Source organism: Strongyloides ratti, assembly GCF_001040885.1.
Source record: "Strongyloides ratti genome assembly S_ratti_ED321, chromosome : 2".
Lineage (NCBI taxonomy): Eukaryota > Metazoa > Nematoda > Chromadorea > Rhabditida > Strongyloididae > Strongyloides > Strongyloides ratti.
In genome coordinates this window covers 15,652,015-15,672,058 of record NC_037308.1, presented here as the reverse complement: position 1 = coordinate 15,672,058, position 20,044 = coordinate 15,652,015, and the positions used below count along the sequence as shown (strand labels likewise).

Here is a 20,044-nt window from a genome sequence, read left to right as displayed (position 1 = left end):
TGAACGTAGACCCTAAATGAAAATTGAATAGTAGTTGATTCCAGAAATTTTTTTGTTAATATCTGAATTTTGAAGCGAGATACAGTGAAAGGCGGAAAATTTTTCTAAATATTCATTGTCCCTAACGTTACAATAACTCAGCTGAAACTTATCAGATTACCGTGGGACTAATTTCATTCGATTTCTCTTTAAAAGTTGGTTTAAAAAAATTGTTCCTAAACAAATATTACCAAAATTTACCAAGATTCATAGTTGGTCCAAATATTTCCAACTTGACCTTCAGCATAATTACTAAAAAAATAACTTTTTTTGGAATTTCAAAATGAAACTATACTCATCTTATAGCCCTTGAAAAATGATAAATTTTAAATATAATCAAGGGTATATCAAAAGTAAAACTTGAAGAGTTGTGATGAGTTAAAGTTAGAGGCGAAAGCGGGGAATATTTTTTGAAAAAATCCGACTTCCGTGATATAATTGAAAATATTAAAATTAAACAAACTCTTCTAGATCAGATTTTTGTGAGAAGTCGATTAAACCTAATCTAATTTTTGTATCTCTACTTGATCTCAAGATATGATGCAAAATGTATCTTGAAAAAGTTTCAAGTATGAATCTCATAACTCAAGTAAATGAGCTTCTAGAAGCATGAAACTAGATGCGCTAGGCTTCTTGAAACTTTTAAGCTATAGTCTACGTTGAAAATTTTTTCTGAAATTATATTGTTTTTGAGATACATTGTTGGGTATTTTTGCGCGCTTAATTAATTGTCATCATTTTTTATATCTCAATAACTATTGGAGATATAAAAATGTTTTAAACGTAGACTCTAAATGAAAACTGAATAGTAGTTGATTCCACAAGTTAGTTTGTTTTTATCTTTATTCTGAATCGAGATATAACAAAAAGTGAAAATTTTTTTTAAATATTCATTGTTCACAACATTTTAATAACTCAGCTAAAAGTTATTAGATTACCATGGGACTAGTTTCATATGATTCCTTTTTGAAACTAGTCAAGCATCATTTATTTTTTTAATAATTGTAAATTATGATCACAGTAAATAGTAAGTACTTTTATGTTTTTACAACCTACTGTATAATGAATTCATCAATTAAATTAAGAATTTTTAAAAAATGTTATTGTCTAAAAGAACTCTCATACAATGCTTTTTTTTAAATAGTTCAAAATGTTTAAAAAATTAATATTAAAAAGAAACTAGTCAATATACAAAGTTAAAACAAAATGACTATTTCTATGAATTAATGATACTTCTAAAAATAAATGTATAAAATATTTTCCATATTTAATACAAATTTATAACATATTACACTACTTACTTTCTTTTAACATAAAATTATGAAATTTTTTGGGATATAAAAACAATTCAGAACTTATGAAGAAAATACGTGGTGCCAGAATGTTAGGTTTTTCTCTTGTGTTAAAACAAAAATATATAAATATCTATCAAATTTTTACAAAGTTTTATTTTATTAATATTTAAAAAAAATTTATGAAAATAAACAGTTTTTAATTTTAAACTTTTATTTTACTAACAAAAAAAGTGTCTTGTATATCAAATATAGTCCAAAACATTAATTATTTTTCTCATTATACATGTTTACTATCACGTCTTATCAGTTATAAAATACCTTTTATTAATTAATTTTGAAAAGAGGCAAAATGTAATAGTTGTAGACAATTTCTTACTCTTGATTTATATTCGTTTGTTGTCCAGTAATCCTTAGCCAATATTCACGTAAGAGAACAGAATCATTATAAATTTCTGAGTTCTCTAAGTTATACTCTTGTGCATTTTGCCATACCAATGCCATATCTGCATTTAGTTCATCAAACTCCGTATACCTACCTTCACGAATCCTTTTACGTATTTTATTTATATCCATTGGATTTTTAATTGTTTCATAATAATGTGGAAGTTCTTTCCGTGATGGTAACTGAATAAATGGATCTGCCAATGTTGTACCATCTTGTTTTGTTATACTACATAACCCATCTACAGCTTCCATAAACAATTTTTCACTCTCCGGAGAAGGACGACGTTTCTTACGTGAAGAACGAGAATCTTCTGTATCTTCATCATCTTCTTCTAAATGAACACGTTTCCTACGACCATTACCATTTTTACGTTCTTTTTTACTACGTGATCTTGTTTCTTCTTCCTGCTCATCATCATCATCTTCATATGCTTTAAAAAAATCACGATCACTAATAAGATCTGACGAATAGTTGACATTTTTCCTACTTCTTCTACCGGGTGTTTCTAGATTTTCCAATAAACTATTGTCATTTGAATTTAGTAAAGCTTGTTCCTTCATTTTGGCACTTCTTTCAGCAGCTTCATAAATAGTTGTTGGAATTTCACTTTCTTCAATTAATCTAGGTTTTCTGTCATCCGACTCTGCCTCAGCTCTCCTTCTTTCAATATCCATTTTCTGGAAAATTTCAAATTCTTCTTCAGTTCTAGCAATCATTTGATTAATTGTTTCATCATCAGGAACACTTTCCTCTTCAGCTTCATCATTATCAGCCTTAATTAATGCTTCAAGCATTTCTCTTCTTTCAGCACCTGTTGATCTTTGATTAAATTTACCAGCTTGAATAACTTTTTCATCAACATTAAGTTTGTATCTAGCTGCAGCAAGAATTTTTTCTTCAACTGAATTGGCAGTAATCAATCGAAGTACACGAACCTCATTTTTCTGTCCAATTCTGTGAGCACGATCTTGAGCCTGCAAATCTTGATGAGGATTCCAATCAGAATCAAATATAATAACAGTATCAGCTGTTTGAAGATTTAATCCTAAACCACCGGCACGTGTAGATAAAATAAAAAGAAAATATTCACTATTGGGTGCATTAAAAACTTTTAGTAATTCTCCTCTTTCATCAGGTTTTGTTGAACCATCTAAACGTAAATATTTCCATTCACGATATGTAAAATAATCCTCGAGAAGTGTCATTGCAGAAGTCATTTGACAAAAAATAAGTACACGATGATTAGTTGCCTTAAACTTGGGTAAAACTCTATCCATAAATTCAAACTTTCCAGAAACCCTAAAAAGATCTCTTCCAGTACACTCTCTTCCCCAATATGCTCTACATTCATCTTCTACATTTTCAAAAAGGAAGGGATGATTGCAAAGTTTACGAAGATGAATAATTGTATTCATCAAAGCTCTATTTTGACCATTACGTGAATCAAGAAGCATACCTTCTTTCATATGTTCATATAAAATTTTCTGAATTGCTGACATATCACAACGTATAACATATTCCACTTTATCAGGTAATTGTGATTCAACTTCTTTTTTCAATCTACGAAGTAAGAAAGGACGTAAAACTTTATGAAGACGTCTAATAATAAGCATTGTTTCTTCTTGATTTAATTCTAACTTTTCTCCGGTATGAGCAAAAGGAGCATTAAACCATGAATCGAATGTGCTACATGATGAAAAAATAGAAGGCAATAAAAAGTTAAGAAGAGCCCATAATTCAGGTAACTTATTCTGAAGTGGTGTACCAGTCAACAACAAACGATGTTGAGCACGGAAGTAAGCATTTAACGTGAGTGTTAGTTTACAATTACTGTTTTTCATTCTATGACCTTCATCAATAATCATATACTTCCAATTAATTTTTCCAAGTAATGCTTTTTCTTTTAATACATAATCAAATGTGGTCAAAAGTACATTAAAACCTCCTTTTTTAACGTAACTTTCTAATTGTTTTCTTACCTCTTTAGTTCCTTTATATACAATTTTATTAACATGTGGTGCCCATTTTTCAAATTCTAAATTCCAATTTGAAATTGTTGACAAAGGTACTATAACAAGATAAGGTCCAGTAACTTTTTTAATTTCAATTAAATATGTAATCAATGAGATTGTTTGAATTGTCTTACCAAGACCCATTTCATCAGCAAGTATTCCATTTAAGTTATTATTGTATAAAGATACCATCCATTCAAGACCTTTCAATTGATATGGTTTAAGTTGTAATTTATCACTACCAAGTGATGAGTGTTGTTTAACAACCTTTTCTTTTATTTTATGTGCAATTCTATAGTAAGAATCCATTCTAGATTTACTTTTAGCATCGTATTCATCCTCTTCATTTCTGGCTTTTTCAAGAATTTTTCTATTTCTTTCTTCCTCATCCAAACCGGCCAAATCATCTTCTTTCTCAGTTGGTGTTTGTTCCTCTTCCTCCGATTCATCACTTGAATCACTTTCAACAGGAATACCATTCTTTTCAAGAACTTCATAACCAGAATGTGTTTGCAACCATGTATCCAACTCAGCAACAGTAGGTGCTTTGTCACCTTCTATAATTTCACCAGTAGTTGTATGTCTAACTTTACATTTAGCATCAGGTGATATTTTGGACAATTCAATGGCTCTTTGTTTCTTCCTTTCATCTTTCTTCTTTTGTTTCTCTGATCGTTGATGTTGTCTAACAAGATTAGTTAAAGATTCCATATATTCATCAGTTTGTTGAAGAAGTATAACTAAACGTTTATCCTTCTTTTCATCCAACATCTGTCTGTATCCTTCTTCATCTTCTTGCATCAATTTCATTAAACGTTCTTTTTCATTTTTAATTTCATCTTTCTTCTTTAACTTTTCATTGTTTGTATGATAAGTAGATATAGCTTTACGTAATTTATGACCTTTAGCTTGGAAGTTTTTGTGAAATTCTCTAAACTCTTTAGCTGCTGTACATATTGCTGAAAGGAGATCATTGTGTTTTTGTCTACGTTTCTTCTCTCTCTCCAATTTCATTTGTTTTTCCAACTTTTCTGTTTGTCTTGCTTCACGTAAACATATATACTTATTTCTTCGATAAAGATTGGGATTAATAGAATGTTCCATAAAAGTATCTCTTTTAAGTTGCATCATAACATCATGGCGGACACTTTGTTGAAGAGACGTTAACCGTAACGCACGTAACTCAATTTCAGCTTTTATTCTTAATTGCGGTGGTAAAGTTACAGATAATTGTTGGAGTTCCTTTATACGATGACCAATTCTATTTTGTACACGATTTTGTTTTTCTTTCAAAATTAAATTAGGATCTATACCTTTAGGTAATGGACAAAGACTTCCACGGTCACGCTTTTGACTAACTAATGGATAAATTTTAGATAAATCATATGGTAATTTTGCATTTTGATCATCACTTCCAAATTGAAATGGACGTGGAAGAATATCAAGATGACGATTTACGAGTTCTCTCATATAACTAGCAATTGGAAGATTCCTCGCTAACCGGCGATAAACTGATATTTGATTACGTAATATTTCTATTTGACTTGGTGTCATTTTTTTTATTTCATACTTCTTATTATTATCAACAATTTGTTTAGGAGGTGCAGTAGCAGAACCTAAAAATAAAAATTAAATTTTATTAAAATAAATCTTATATAAATAACATACCTGTTATTCTTTGTCTTAATTGTCCCATTTGATAATATCTTGGATCTTGTTGTAAGTTACTCTCTTCTAATCCTGCCATTGTATTGTCAATGTACTGAATAGCACTTTCCTTATTAGGAATTTGATTAATAGGTACTGGATTTCCAACACGTTGCATTTGCATTGGTGGTGGTTGTTGATTACCATATGCCATACTTTGCATATGTTGAGGATGCATCATTTGTTGTTGAGGTCCTTGTGGATGCATCATTTGTTGGGGATGAGGTGCCATCATTTGGGGTGGTTGTTGCATTTGTGAAGGATGCATAGTTCCCGGATGCATTTGCATATGACTTCCAGGTGGAGGCATAGTACCAGGATGCATTTGTGGTGGAGGACCTTGATGCATGGGATGTTGGATATGCATTTGGTGTTGCATGGTTAAATGTAGAGAAATTAACGATTAGCAAGAGTAGTAAGTGTTATATTGAACGAATATATTATTTTCTTTTATCTTGTTTAACAAAGTTATCTTTAGAATTGATATACGTTCTGAAAAGTACTACAAATTATAAAAGAAAGAACAAAAAACACATATAGTAAAAAGTTTTAGATGTAACTACAAACAACGCGCTTGTTTATATTAAAATAGACACATTTTTCCAAATGACACAAAACCGCGCTGTAGTATAGAGTAAAAGGCAAAGACATTTGTAGTGTATATGTCTTTTGAGGAAGAAAAGGTCAGTTATGAAAGTAGAAAACAGAGAGATAGTAGGCATTTAACAGATATTCTACTATTCCATAAACGGAAAATAACAAAGATTCTGTATAAATTGAAGTTTTTTTACAGATTAAAGATAAAAAATAGTATACATACTTTAAAAAAAGATGACTTCAATAATTATCAATAAAAATTTAAGTATTTAAAAAATGGAAAATAATTTATTAAAATCAAAATATAAAAAATACTAGTAATTAACTTTTCTATACATGTATTTAACCAAATTTCTATACACACTTTATTTCGTTGATAAAAGTCATATTTGAAATGTCTTTGACAGCTAAAACAAATATGATTTTGGTATAATCATTGATAAAATTATTCTGGCTCCCAAATTACTCCCATTGGTGGAGCAATCAATTGTTCCCAATCAATTTTTTCATGAACATCTTCATCAACTAATACCACCATTGCTCTAAAAAAATTATTAAAAAAAAATTGAAAATAAAGGAATTTTTTTTTAACTTACACATTACTTCCTTTAATTAATTGTAGACCTAAACTAACAATACTTAATGGTTTATCAGCAGCATAAATCCTTTCACTAGAATTTGATAAAACAACATTTGTAGCTTGATCAAAACCAATTAGTGTTCCAATGATATCTCTACCGTCACCAGTGATTACCTGAACAAATTTGTTCAGATAATCATCTAATGTTGTTGTCATAGCCATAACTAATATTAAAAAAATGTTATAGATAAAATAATATATCAATGAATGTGGATATGAAATATGAACTTATCCCAGCGATAAAACATATAATGTAATTTTGGTATTCTAGAATCCCTTTTTTAAAACACATACATACTTTAAATTTTTATTCCCTTCAAGACAAGTGATGCTAAAAATGTTTTTGTCAATGCTGTGAATATTTATAAATTGTATTATTTTTGTTTTAAATGGTAAAATATTTATTTTTACTAAATGAAAAAGATATAAAATATAAATTTCCTACAATTTCTGAATAATCATTCCAGAAGCACCGCCTCCACCATTGCAAATAGCAGCAACACCATATTCACCTTTGTTTAATGAATGAACAAGATGTGTCAAAATACGTGCACCAGACATACCTATAGGATGTCCTAATGAAACAGCTCCACCATGTACATTAACTTTAGATGGATCTAAATTTAATTCCTTGATACTAGCTAAAGGTACTAAACTAAATGCTTCATTCAACTCAAAAAGTGCAATATCTTTAAGTGATAAACCAGCTTTTTTTAACATTTTTGGTATAACCATACCCGGTGCTACTGAGAAATCTATTGGATTAGTAGCAGCATCACCATAAGCTACTATTTTTGCTAAAGGTTTAATGTTCAATGATTTAAGTTTATCTTCTGACACCATTAAAACAGCGGATGCACCATCATTAAGTTTTGAAGCATTAGCAGCAGTAACTGTTCCTTCCTTTTTAAAAACAGTTCTTAATGTTTTTAATTTATCAAAGTTAATTTTTTTATATTCTTCATCTTCATTAACAACTTTATCACCTTTTTTATCTTTAATAGTTACCGGAACAACTTCATCTTTAAACACACCGTTTTTCCAAGCTTCTGTAGCTCTCTTGTACGAATTTATAGCATATTCATCTTGTTGTTCTCTACTAATACCTAAGTCAGTAGCTGTTTTCTCACCACAAAGACCCATATGAATATTGTCATAAGCATCTGTTAAACCATCATACACAATACCATCATAAACTTGAAAACCACCATATCCAATATCTCCTCTTTTCATATAAAAAGGAACATTTGACATAGATTCCATACCTCCAGCTATAACAACATCTTGATGACCAGTCTCAATTTGTTGAGCTCCAATCATAATAGCTTTCAATCCGGAAGAACAAACTTTATTAATAGTTGTAACAGCTGTAGATTTATCCAAACCAGCTTTCAAAGAAGCTTGCCTTGCTGGAGCTTGACCTACACCAGCTTGACAAACTTGTCCCATAAAAACTTCTTGAACCTCCTTTGGATTAACATTTGCTTTGTCGAGAGCTCCCTTAATAGCAATACTTCCCAGTTCAGGAGCAGACACAGCTCCTAGAGAAGATCTAAAAGATCCAATTGGTGTACGGACAGCAGATACAATATATGCATCCTTCATAGTGGAAAAAATAATTCTTGAAAAATGGACCATTGTCTCTGATCTTAAATAGGAAAAAATTATTTTTAAAACTAAATTATCTTATCAAACTTTATAATAAATTCTTTTCGTTATTTAATAATAAAATGTATATGTCAATATAAAAAAATTAAATAAGATAAAAAAGAAATAAAAAAATATATATTTTATCTACATTGAAATGAAAAAAAAACGTTAAATATAAATTCAAAAAAAAAAAATAAAAGACACATCAATATATGGTTAAAATATTAATAGTTATAAATGATAGTTAGATTATTAATTAGTTAAATAGTTACGAAATAATTTTAATATATATTAAGGTCAAATGTTTGAAACAATAAAAAAAGTATATTGATAGGTATATTTTGTAGAAAAAAAATAAAATTTACTTCGTGAAAAAAATTTGAATAAAAAAAATCAAGAAGTTTAATTTTGTTAATCAAAAAAATTATCTGTCTGTTTCTGTCTGTGTAGAAATTATTATATAATGCATAGTGAAAGTAAATGTTCTTCCAACAAGCTGTAAACGAAGGATACAGATTAAATACAGTTGTAAACTATTTGTATTTTGTAGAATCAAAACATGATTAATAAAAAATTAAATATTTTTTTAATGTTTAATTGAATATATGAAACAATAAATAGACTATATTCATATTTCGTTTTAGGACCTATATTTTTGATTTTCTAAAATTTTTATGATAGATAATGTTAAATGGCAAAAAAAGTGGTTAAATATTCATTTATAGCTTTTTTATCAGGAACATTTATTGTCGATAGGATAGGCTTTCCTACTACTGTTGTTGGTTGTTCCATGGAACCAACATTAAATGGAATTAGTAGGAGAGATTCTTATTTTACTGTAAAAGACATCGTTTGGATAAATCGTATAAAAAGAAATCCACAAAAGTCTGATATAATTGCTTTTATGTATGTTTTATCTTTACTAAAATTTAAAAAAAACTTTTTTAGTCATCCAAATAATAGAAATGTTTTAATGATAAAAAGAGTAATAGGAATAGAGGGGGAGCGTAAACGTTTTCCAAAAATTAATGATGGAAGATATTTTCAAATACCACAAAATTTTCTATGTGTTGGAAGTGATAATAAAATTAAGAATATTTCAAGTGATAGTTATAATTTTGGACCAATACCTAAAGGTTTAGTCATTGGTACGGCTACTCATATAATTTGGCCACCAAGTCGTTGGGGAAAATTGATATAATAAAAATGACTGAAAGATAGATTTTTTATTCAAAATATTACCCAAAAACAATGTATTTTTAAAATTTAATTATTTAGATACATAGCGACAATAATATATGTGCCAGAATTTTGTAATATCATTTTATTAAAAATAAAAGTAGTTGAAATGCAAAGTCAGTGTTTCCTCTTTTTGAAATTGGTATATTACTAATACAAGTCTTATCACAAAGGTTAATTATAAGCTGCTTATGTTTTTTTACTTTTTCTCAAGTTTAATAAAACTTTTAAATATTGAATATTATATTATTTTTTATATTCTTCTTGATAGGCTTTTTCTCTTTAGAATAAAGCGATTTTATTTTGGTATTTGTTTTTCTCAAAATACTTTTATTTATTCAAAATAGTAGAAAAAATATAATAATAAAAAAGTATATTTAAAAAAATAATATAAACATTTGAAAAAGATATATATATATATATATACAACAGCAGACAGTATAACTAATTAACCTTTTTTTTCAAAAACCAATTTATTTCTGTCTTTTTTTCTTATTTATATCATCCTTCTCGTATTATCACTTATGCTAATTTCATTGATATTATAGTTTTTTATTTTGAAATTGTATTAAATATATCTATGATTAATTTAAATTTATCAAACATATTTTTTTCTTCACAATTTAAGGTTAATGTAGAGTATAAGCAATTATTTTTACTTTTTATTTTTCAAAAAATGAACACTCTTTTATCTGCTTAGATCTTTAAAAAGTTTTTTTTTAATGTGAAATATAATTTTATCATGTTCTATATCAATTAATATGTAATTATTTATCTTTATAAAATAAAAAAATGAAATGTTTACTTTATATGTATTATTCTAGGTTGCAACAATTTTTAATATTTTTATCTTATATTATATTTGAAAGTAATTATCTCTTTTTTTTTAAATCTGTCATCCATAGTTAACTTTATATTTTAAAAATCAAGATTCTTTAGGCATTGTTTTTTTTAATAAAAAAATAAGTTAGAATTATTATTTATCAAGTTGACATTAAATAAAAAATTTGATCATTAGAATTATTTAAAAAAAGTTAAAAAAAAGTTGTAATAATAAATACGTTAATTATTTATAGTAAAAAAATAGTGAAAAAAACTAGTATGTGAATAGTTTGCAATATAATTTATTGTCATTTGTTGAATAATAAATTAAAAAAAAATTGTACCATGAAGTACAATTTACACTTTAATAATTTCTTTCAATCAACAAAATATTTTAATTTGCAATAATATTTATCTTAAACAAGATTATTTGAACAAAAGAATTTTACAATAAATATAATATTATTAATACTATAATATATTATAGTTAAATTTATCAAAAAATTATTTAACATAAACAGAAAATAACAAAAAAAAATATTATGTCAAAAAAAATGGTTACATTTTATCTTTATAATGGTATAAAAGTATATTTTATATATTAATAAAACATAGAAAGTAGAAATTATTTACTGATAAAAATTGTAACATCTCTTGTTATACTTTATATTGTTTTAATATTACTCAAAAATTTGTATTTAATAGATTTATTTAACTCTATATAATTATTTAAGAATTAGAAGTTATGAATCTAGTCATGGTTAATTTAATAAACATTTATTTTAAATTTTTAAACTATCAGATCTATTGTAAAATAATAAATCTTTAAATTTATATTTACTTATCTTATTTTAATATTTTATTAACAACTATTTAAAGAATACAATAATTATTAATAGTACATTTTTTTGTGTTTGTAGTTAAGTAATCACAATAATAATAATAATAATTTTTTTTAAAGTTATACAAAACTATTATATTTTTAACAATTAGGCAAAATATAATTTTTAAATTTATTTTTAACTTTGATATTAATATTAAAATTTCTAAATGTTTAATACATTAAAATTTTTTTTAAAATATAGCTATTATTATTAATTAAAGTAAAAAAAGAAAATTATAAAAAATTTAACTTGAAAATTTTTTTATTTAAATATATTTAATTTATTTTAATTATATGGTAAAAAAAGAAATTTAATAATATATTTATTTTATTATTATAAGTTTAAAGGTAAAATTAATTTTTATACTTATCTTAAAATCATTTGTTTTATTAAATCTGAACTTAAAAGTTAGAAATAATTATAAAAAAAAAAGAATTATTTTATTACAAAAAAAATTTTATTAAAATAAGTAACTGTTATTTGCGCCACCCTATTATACATATTACCTGGAATAGGATGGAAATAATAATATATAATGAAATTAAATGTATTAAGTGACAATTTTATTATTAAATATGTTACGTATTTTTATTATTTTTCAAATTATTATATACCATGTATATACTTATTTAAATAATGTGAGTTTAATCAAAAAAATTATAAATTAATAAAAAAATTTTTTTTAAATAAAGATATCTTCAAAAGATTTTATGAATTTAAGAAGAAAAAGACAAATTCTTGGAAGAGCATATAACTATTTTATAGATCCTACTGTTAATTTTCCAGGAATCACTCAAGCAATTAATTTTTATAGAACCAATACTTGTACAAGATGGCAATTAGTTAATACAATCACTCCAACTACAGATGTAGCATTTTTACCAGGTCCTAATTGCTCAAGTACAATTGGTATGGATCCAAATAATCTTCCTCATGTTATTTTTGTTACACAATCATGTAGTCAAAATGGAAACATGCAACGTGAAATTGCTCATGCTTTAGGATTATTTAATGAAGAAGTCCGCCCTGATAGAGATAATTTTATAAGTGTTTTATATCAAAATGTAATACCAAATAATTTTGGTGATTTTACTAAAAATAATTTAAATATTGTTGGTCCAAATGCTCAAAGATATGATTATGGTTCTTTAATGCATAGTGATTTACGTTTTAATTCTAGAAATGGAAGACCTACATTACAATTAAAATATCCTAAATTTCTAGAAACTACTGGTCAAAAAATATCATTAAGTTTTAATGATCTTAAATTAATTAATACTGAATTATGTAATCAATGTCCAATAAGATTACCATGTAGATTTGGAGGATATACTTATGAAGGTAAATGTAATGCTTGTACATGTCCTGTTTTTCATGGAGGACGTCTATGTCAAAGGGTTAGAAGATCACGTCCTAGCTGTGGAAATACTAATTTACATGCTCGGTCTGTACCTAATTCATTTACAATTCGTGGAATAAGAAACTGTTTTTATAAAATAAGAGCTGGTGTTGGATTTTTAGTTAAATTAACAATAAATGAAGCACTCCTTCCTGGTGGTAGATGTTGGAGAAATAAGGGTATTGAAGCAAGAGTTTTTGAAGATAAAGCTTTATCTGGAGTACGACTTTGTGGATATGTCTTTAATGAAGTATTAAAATCAAAAGCTAATGGTGTTATCATTCAATATAAAGGTGCTAGACCATATCATTTTATGAGAATAACATATGTACGTGTTAAAGATTAATATTAAAATGTTATTTTTATCTAAGTAATTTATTTTATCAATGTTTAAATATTTTAAAATATGTTTGTTTTTTTAGCAATATTTTTAATGTAAATAAAATAAAGTAATTAAATTTAATTATATATATAACAAAATCATATACTTTAATAAATAATTTTTTTAATTACTTATTTATTTAATAAAATTAATCGTATATAAAACATTTTTATTTTTAATATAAAAATCTATAATTCTAATGTTTAAAATTTAAATAAATATTTTCAATAAGATATATTTTTCATCTAATCAACAAATTATTATCTATAAAAAAAATCAAGACATTTGTTTTATTTAAATAATTAATTAAAATTTAACTAAATAACAAATACAAAAAAGTGACCTTAATTAAATTGAAAGTAACAATGCTTTTATAATAAAAAAAAAGTTTATATTTTAAATTCTTAACATTAATATGCTTTTACAAATTTTTTATAATCATCAGTTAAAAATAAAGTTTAATTAAATAGTTAATTGTAAATTTTTAAATTATAATAGAAAGTCTTTTATTTTTTTTAAATTATTTTTGTGTTTAAAACTTTATTATCCCAACAATTTTACTAATTAATATCAAAATCAACAACATTTTTTTTAGTAAAATTAAAAATATTAGATGGATTACTATAAAACTAACATATTTAAATAATTAAGTTAGATAGTAGTATTATCTATTACTTTTTTTTTAAAAATATAATTTATAAAGTATGCTTGTAATTTATGATTAATAAAAATGAATTAAAAATTTTATCTATCTTGTTTTTTAACTCGAAACATCTACATTTTATAATTTTATTAAAAAGGATCTAAAATATTTTAGTATATAAATTGTAAATATGATATGAATGACAAATATTTAAAAACTTTTTTAACCAATTTCTAATATCTAAAAATAATAGAGGCATCAAATTGAAAATTAATTATTTAGATAAAATTTTTAAGAAAAACTTGATGTCAAAATTTTAATTTTATAAGATCAATTTTAATTGACATATTGAAAAGTTAGAAACACAAAAAAATTTAATATTACTAATGAAAAAAAATCGCACCTCATTTTTCAATATAAGTTGATAGGTAGAAAAACTTTTCAATTAAATAATATATAATTTAGTTAAGAAATTTTATTGTAATAAATTTTATGGCATTATAGAAAACTTAGTTTAAGTGATAACAATGCTTTAGAAAACTTCATAAAAATATGTTTTTAATTTTATATCAAATTGGAGAAATGTAACAAAAAATGAAACTAGATTTTTTTTTAAAAATTTTTTTATTTGGAATTGTTCTTTTATTTTAAATATTCTTAATTTTAATCATAGAAAACAAGTATTTTTGAAAAAAAAAAACTTTTTTTTTATTTTTTAAAACACATTAGATAAAAATATTTTTATTCTAAAATTAAAAAAAAAAGTTTTATTTTATTATTTATTCTAATAAATAACATAAACTATTATAGCATATGCACTATAATTAATACTTTTTTTCAATAATTATATATTTAGGCAAAAATAAAACTATACAAATTTAATTGTATAACAAATTAAAGTTTCTGCATTACATAACAATTACAAAATAATAATAAAAAATTATTCCATTATTTATAACAAATATAAAATTTTTATTTATTTAAACTTTAAGCATAATGGCAGTTTTAACAATTAAAAAAGAAAAACATGAATTTTTTAAATAAAACCTTTAGAATAATGTAAAAAAAAATACCGATAAATAATTAATCTTTTTTTTTAAATAAAAGTTTCTTAAGATATATATTATGTTGTAATTTTCAACAAATAAAATCCACCATTTTTCAGATATATATTTTCATGTTTTCTTTTTTAAAGCAGCTGTTTTTTTTTAATAACTGGAAAGATAAAAATATAATATAATAGAAATTTTCATTATTTTTTTTCTAATACTTTTAAATAAAAAAATTTTGTATTTTTTCTTTTAATACTTTCAAAAAAATTTTTACAAATATTTGTTTGTAATAAATTAATTTGGATTAATATAAAAAATAAGATATACACAGATATATTAGTATATGAAAGTTTTTTTTATAGGTATATTAGTAGCACCATTTTCTTTCTTATTATATGAATACATTTTTTTTTACATAAATATTTGTTTGTTTGTTTGTTTTTTTCATAATCTTAAAATTTAAGTAATTCTTTATCCTTTTTTAGCTAATGGTGATGGATGGTAATTCATACCTTTATAAGGTGATTCATTTGCAGTAATACAATTATCAATGTTTCTACTCGTCTTTTTTATAGAAGCTATTATAGAACGAATTGGACTTCCAGTTTCAAAGAGTGCCTCATTCAATGCTGCTTTGGTAGGAACATTTGAGGCAAATGAGCCTGGTGTATTACAATTACCTCCTGGTTTATAAAATGCTACTATACATAGGCAATTTGTTGATGTGTTCCAATAACGATAGATACCTAACTCTTCTGAATCTCTCCAAATCATTTGTGTAAATTTTTGGCATTCTATAAAATTAATATTAAATAAATTAAAAAAAAAAAACTAACTTGGATGCCATCTGGGATTATCAAAATTAAAATATTCAGCTTCTTTAGCCCAGTGAGTAACAATTTCTGATCCAGTTGTTAGATGATCTTCTGAAACACCCGTATCTAAATAAATGTTTTCACCTATTCCTGTTAACTCAGGATAAAGTACACGGCCACGTTCTGCTAATTTCATAGCCCAAGCTCTAGCTACATCAGCAAGTTCTTGTGACCATGATAAAGGTGGACAACCAAAATTTGTTCGTAATTGATTATGTGCATCTAAGCATTGTCGTTGAAAATTAACTTCACTAACCTCCATAAATTTAGGTCGACGTTTCATATATTTAACATCTGATATCATTTGCATCATATGTTTATCCATCTCCTGAGACTGAGCAGACCGTTTCTCATTGACTGAAGAAGTTGTTGAATGTACATCTACTAATGATCCACAAGTATCAAATGATAATCCATTTCCTGGGGCGCTATAAAAATTAATTTTTTTATTAAATATTAAAATAAAAAAATTTACATACCAGCTTCTAGTTGTAGTTGGGGGATGAGCAAAAGTTTTGGATGTAGTAATAGCAGCTCCATTTTTATTATTATTTTTTTCTTGTACCTCATTATGTTCATGAAGAGACTTTGATTTTTTTAATCGTTTAGTAAAAAATTTCTTCATAGAAGACAACTATAAAAATAAAAGAATTAAAAAATATTATTAAAATAAAATTTTTTTTTAAAGCAATTATATATTTAAATGATAAAAAAAAAACGATTAAAACATATAATAGGAAATATTTTAATATATATTTGTTAAAAATATTTTAATAAAAGTAATGAAAAATAAAGGTAAATTTAGGTATTTAATAAAAAAAAATTTTTAAGAAAAGAATTTATATATATTTATATATTTTAAAGTAAAAATAATATAAATAAAAATATTTATAAAAAAGTGTTTATGAAGTAACAAAAAATAGTAAGTTAAGTAGATGGTATAAAGAAGTAGGATTAAATTTAGTGTAACAAATGTAAGAAAAATTTAGTTATTTTAAGTATATACATTAATAGAAATTAGTCTAAGATTCGTAAAATTTTTCATATTTTCTATCCTTAAATATATATACTATATAATATATATTATATATATATATATTTATTTATATATTATTTTCTTTTGTGTTTTTAGATTTTATAAAAAGTTGTAAGGTCTAAAATGTTATATATACAATGATAGAGATGTATACTTTAAAAATATATATTTATATAGATATATCTTGGAGAATGTCCTTTGGGAGAACAAAGCTTTACACTTTCAAATAAAACATCATTTTTCTATGTTTATATTTTAACAATAATATAACAATTTAATGGTACAGGAAAAGTTTTATAGAGTATATTTGAAGAAAAAAGATAAATATAATGTTTTGTTTAGATAAAAATTATATTAGTATGGAATATTAATATTATTTTAAGTTGATAAAATTAAACAAAAAGTTTTTTTTTTTTGTGTAAAAAAAACTTCTTTTAAATAATATTTAACTTTTATAGTAAAAAAAAAATTTATCATATGTTGGGAGGAATTTTTAACGAGAATTTATTCCTTTGATAGGAAATTAGTGATAAACAACAATAAAAGTCAATTTTGTTGTTTATGCTATAAATAGAAAAAAAAAAATATATATATATATAAATGCATCATATTTGTTTATCTTAGTATAAAGTTATTCATTATATGAGAACAAAAAAAAAAAACTATGGAGCCTTTTCTTTTTTTTTTTTTTGTGTAAAAAAATGTTGATAAATTATGTATATTGATATGTAAAATAGTAAAAGAATGGGATAAAAATTTAAATGACATTAAAATGAGCGTGTTAGTTTATTAGTTAAATAACTGTTTATCAGTTAAAATTTCCTTTCATCATCTAATAGTAGATGTTTAAAGACTTTTAGCCTCCAATCTCTGACAACAATTGTTTGTTTGGTTACCAAATTTTGAATATACATGTGTATATAGTATTTTTATATAACCAGACGGCAATTTTCAATTTTTATTCGTAAAGAGAGATTTCTGTAAAGAAACTGAATGCCATCTTTTATCTTTTAATAGTATTGTTATAGGCGTCTTTTTCTATATCTTTAAAAGGACCAATTTAAGAGATAATATTATTAGGAAAATATTTAGTTAAAGTAAAACTTTAAATATTATTCTTCTTTATATAGGATATCATTTCTCATATAAAATAAAAGGCGCCAGAACTTTAAAATAAAAGTATCAATTTTTGTTAAAATTTATATAATGAAAAAAAAATATATATATATTAAAATATATATTTTTAGTATTTAAAATAAAAATTTTTAAAAATGATAATATTTTTATTGATATATTTTGTAAAAACGTTTTATACTAAAGCATTTTTAATAGTATAACTAATAAGGAACAATCATATTATTATTATTATTTCCTTTAAAATGATATATAATGTGTGTTTAATAAAAGAAATAGAGGAAGTATGTTTAAAGAAAAAGGAAAAATATAGAAAAAAAAACATTGTATTTAATGATTATAGAGGCTAATTAATAAATAATTAATTAATAAAATAAAAAAAAATTTCCTGAAAAGATATAAATTAATGAATGAAAAATAATTATATTGTGAATAAAAATAATCATTTTTCAATTAAATATCAATAAAATGTATATAAAAAAAAACTATAATAGTATAAAAAAAATTATCAATATAAATAAATTATTATAATAAAAATAATCAAAACTACTAAATAAAATAAATCTTTTATAACAATAAATTAATTATAAAAAGTTTTGGCCAAATGGACAAAATAAAATTAAAATAAATATATTTTTTATAGTTAAAATAGAATATATAATTTTTGATCAAAAATATTGATAAAAAAAATAATAAAAATAATAATGTAGTGGGCGTATACATTTTAAGAATACGAAAACAATTGAAATAATTTTATAAAATGATAAAAATATTTATATCTATAATAATTTTTTATTATATAACTTTTTTTTTTTAAATCACATTTTTAATATAAAATATAAATAAAAGAAAAAAAAAATGGCATTAATTATTGTAGAAATAGTAAATTAATGATAATGAAAAATAATGATGTATTGTTTGGAAATCTTTAGTAACTATTAAACATAAATTAATCATAATCAAAGAGAAACATTTTTTTGAGGTGATGAAATAGTAATTAAGTAAATGAATAGATAAATTTTCTTTGATATATTTTCTCATAACTTTTCAATATAAATGATCACTTAATGATGCCCCATAACATCGTCCTGCATCTGTGACATCTGTAATAGTTATGTATATATATATTGGTAATTTAAAAGCTTATAAAAATCAACTTTCAAATGAAGAAGAGAGGAGAAAGATTGTTATTTGAAGATTAGTACTCACTAAATAATATATTTTTATATTATTTCTTTTTCTATCATCAATTTAAAGTTTAATTTTAACTCATCATTAGTGTTATATAAATTTTAGGTTTCATTTAATATATTATAAAATTTAAATATAAAAGTTTAAGGAAAGTTAAACGTATATGAAATAAAATATATTAGTTTAATTTTTTTTTTCAATTTAATATTTGTTAAAAGTAAATAAAACTTTTAGTTATATGATTAATTATTTCTTCAAGAGATATTAACATGTACTTTTAACCTTTTATAATAGTTGCTGAAATAAGATATGATCTTTTATTTATTATAAAAATAAATGGCATTTTTGAGAAAAAAGTTAAAAGAAAAAAAAAATATTAAATTGATGTAAAGAAATATGATAGTATATAATTGAAAAATAATAATTAGTATATTTGACTTCAATTAGGAATATTAAGAAAAGGAAAACACAAAATTAACATTATTTTGATTAATCATATATTAATGGATGAATTTTATAGCTTTTCCTAATGGAATAATATATAAATAAACCCGATATGCATATATAAATAAATTGACAATCTCATTTAATAAAAATAAATATAATAAAATAAGTTTTTAATATCTGTATATACTAATAAAATAATAGTAAATGTCTTTTTTTTTGTCTTAAATTATATATAAGCTTTTCTTCTTTAACACATGGGTTCCAAGACTTTGTAAAAATATATTTTATAATTAAATCTAATTATTAAATTTCTATTTTATTTTAATTATAAATATCATTTCTATTATATAGTTATGTCAATAAAAGTTAAAATTTGATTAAGAAATAGTATGAATATATCATAATTGATGATAATATATTTATTGATAAGTATAAAATTTTCCAATTTTAAAAATATTTATAATCTTATATTAAAATAAAATAAAAATATTAGTTAAAAATGTATAAAAAATAAAAATCACAAAATAATAAATATTTTAAAAATAACGAAAAAAA

At 23.3% G+C, this 20,044-nt stretch overlaps 6 protein-coding genes across 6 annotated transcripts; 2 read left to right on the top strand and 4 right to left on the bottom strand.

Annotated features, from left to right (window-relative positions):
- Window positions 1-1,706: 1,706 nt before the first annotated feature.
- SRAE_2000496900 (ATP-dependent helicase brm) lies at window positions 1,707-5,877 on the bottom strand (the record flags this gene model as incomplete). The annotated part of the gene is made up of 2 exons (XM_024643915.1): window positions 1,707-5,407; window positions 5,460-5,877. The coding sequence occupies 2 exons, from the start codon at window positions 5,875-5,877 to the stop codon at window positions 1,707-1,709; spliced, it is 4,119 nt and encodes a 1,372-aa protein (XP_024509535.1).
- Window positions 5,878-6,540: 663 nt separating this feature from the next.
- SRAE_2000496800 (LSM8 homolog, U6 small nuclear RNA associated (S. cerevisiae)) lies at window positions 6,541-6,897 on the bottom strand (the record flags this gene model as incomplete). The annotated part of the gene is made up of 2 exons (XM_024643914.1): window positions 6,541-6,637; window positions 6,692-6,897. The coding sequence occupies 2 exons, from the start codon at window positions 6,895-6,897 to the stop codon at window positions 6,541-6,543; spliced, it is 303 nt and encodes a 100-aa protein (XP_024509534.1).
- A 279-nt stretch (window positions 6,898-7,176) lies between these two features.
- SRAE_2000496700 (Acetyl-CoA acetyltransferase, mitochondrial) lies at window positions 7,177-8,340 on the bottom strand (the record flags this gene model as incomplete). Its single annotated transcript, XM_024643913.1, has 1 exon — window positions 7,177-8,340. One exon carries the CDS (start codon window positions 8,338-8,340, stop codon window positions 7,177-7,179), a length of 1,164 nt encoding a protein of 387 aa, XP_024509533.1.
- A 736-nt stretch (window positions 8,341-9,076) lies between these two features.
- SRAE_2000496600 (Mitochondrial inner membrane protease subunit 2) lies at window positions 9,077-9,586 on the top strand (the record flags this gene model as incomplete). Its single annotated transcript, XM_024643912.1, has 2 exons — window positions 9,077-9,291; window positions 9,334-9,586. 2 exons carry the CDS (start codon window positions 9,077-9,079, stop codon window positions 9,584-9,586), a joined length of 468 nt encoding a protein of 155 aa, XP_024509532.1.
- A 2,319-nt stretch (window positions 9,587-11,905) lies between these two features.
- On the top strand, window positions 11,906-13,075 carry SRAE_2000496500 (Astacin-like metalloendopeptidase; the record flags this gene model as incomplete). The annotated part of the gene is made up of 2 exons (XM_024643911.1): window positions 11,906-11,968; window positions 12,023-13,075. 2 exons carry the CDS (start codon window positions 11,906-11,908, stop codon window positions 13,073-13,075), a joined length of 1,116 nt encoding a protein of 371 aa, XP_024509531.1.
- Window positions 13,076-15,277: 2,202 nt separating this feature from the next.
- SRAE_2000496400 (CAP domain-containing protein) lies at window positions 15,278-16,726 on the bottom strand (the record flags this gene model as incomplete). Its single annotated transcript, XM_024643910.1, has 4 exons — window positions 15,278-15,600; window positions 15,643-16,109; window positions 16,161-16,315; window positions 16,688-16,726. The coding sequence occupies 4 exons, from the start codon at window positions 16,724-16,726 to the stop codon at window positions 15,278-15,280; spliced, it is 984 nt and encodes a 327-aa protein (XP_024509530.1).
- Window positions 16,727-20,044: the final 3,318 nt, after the last annotated feature.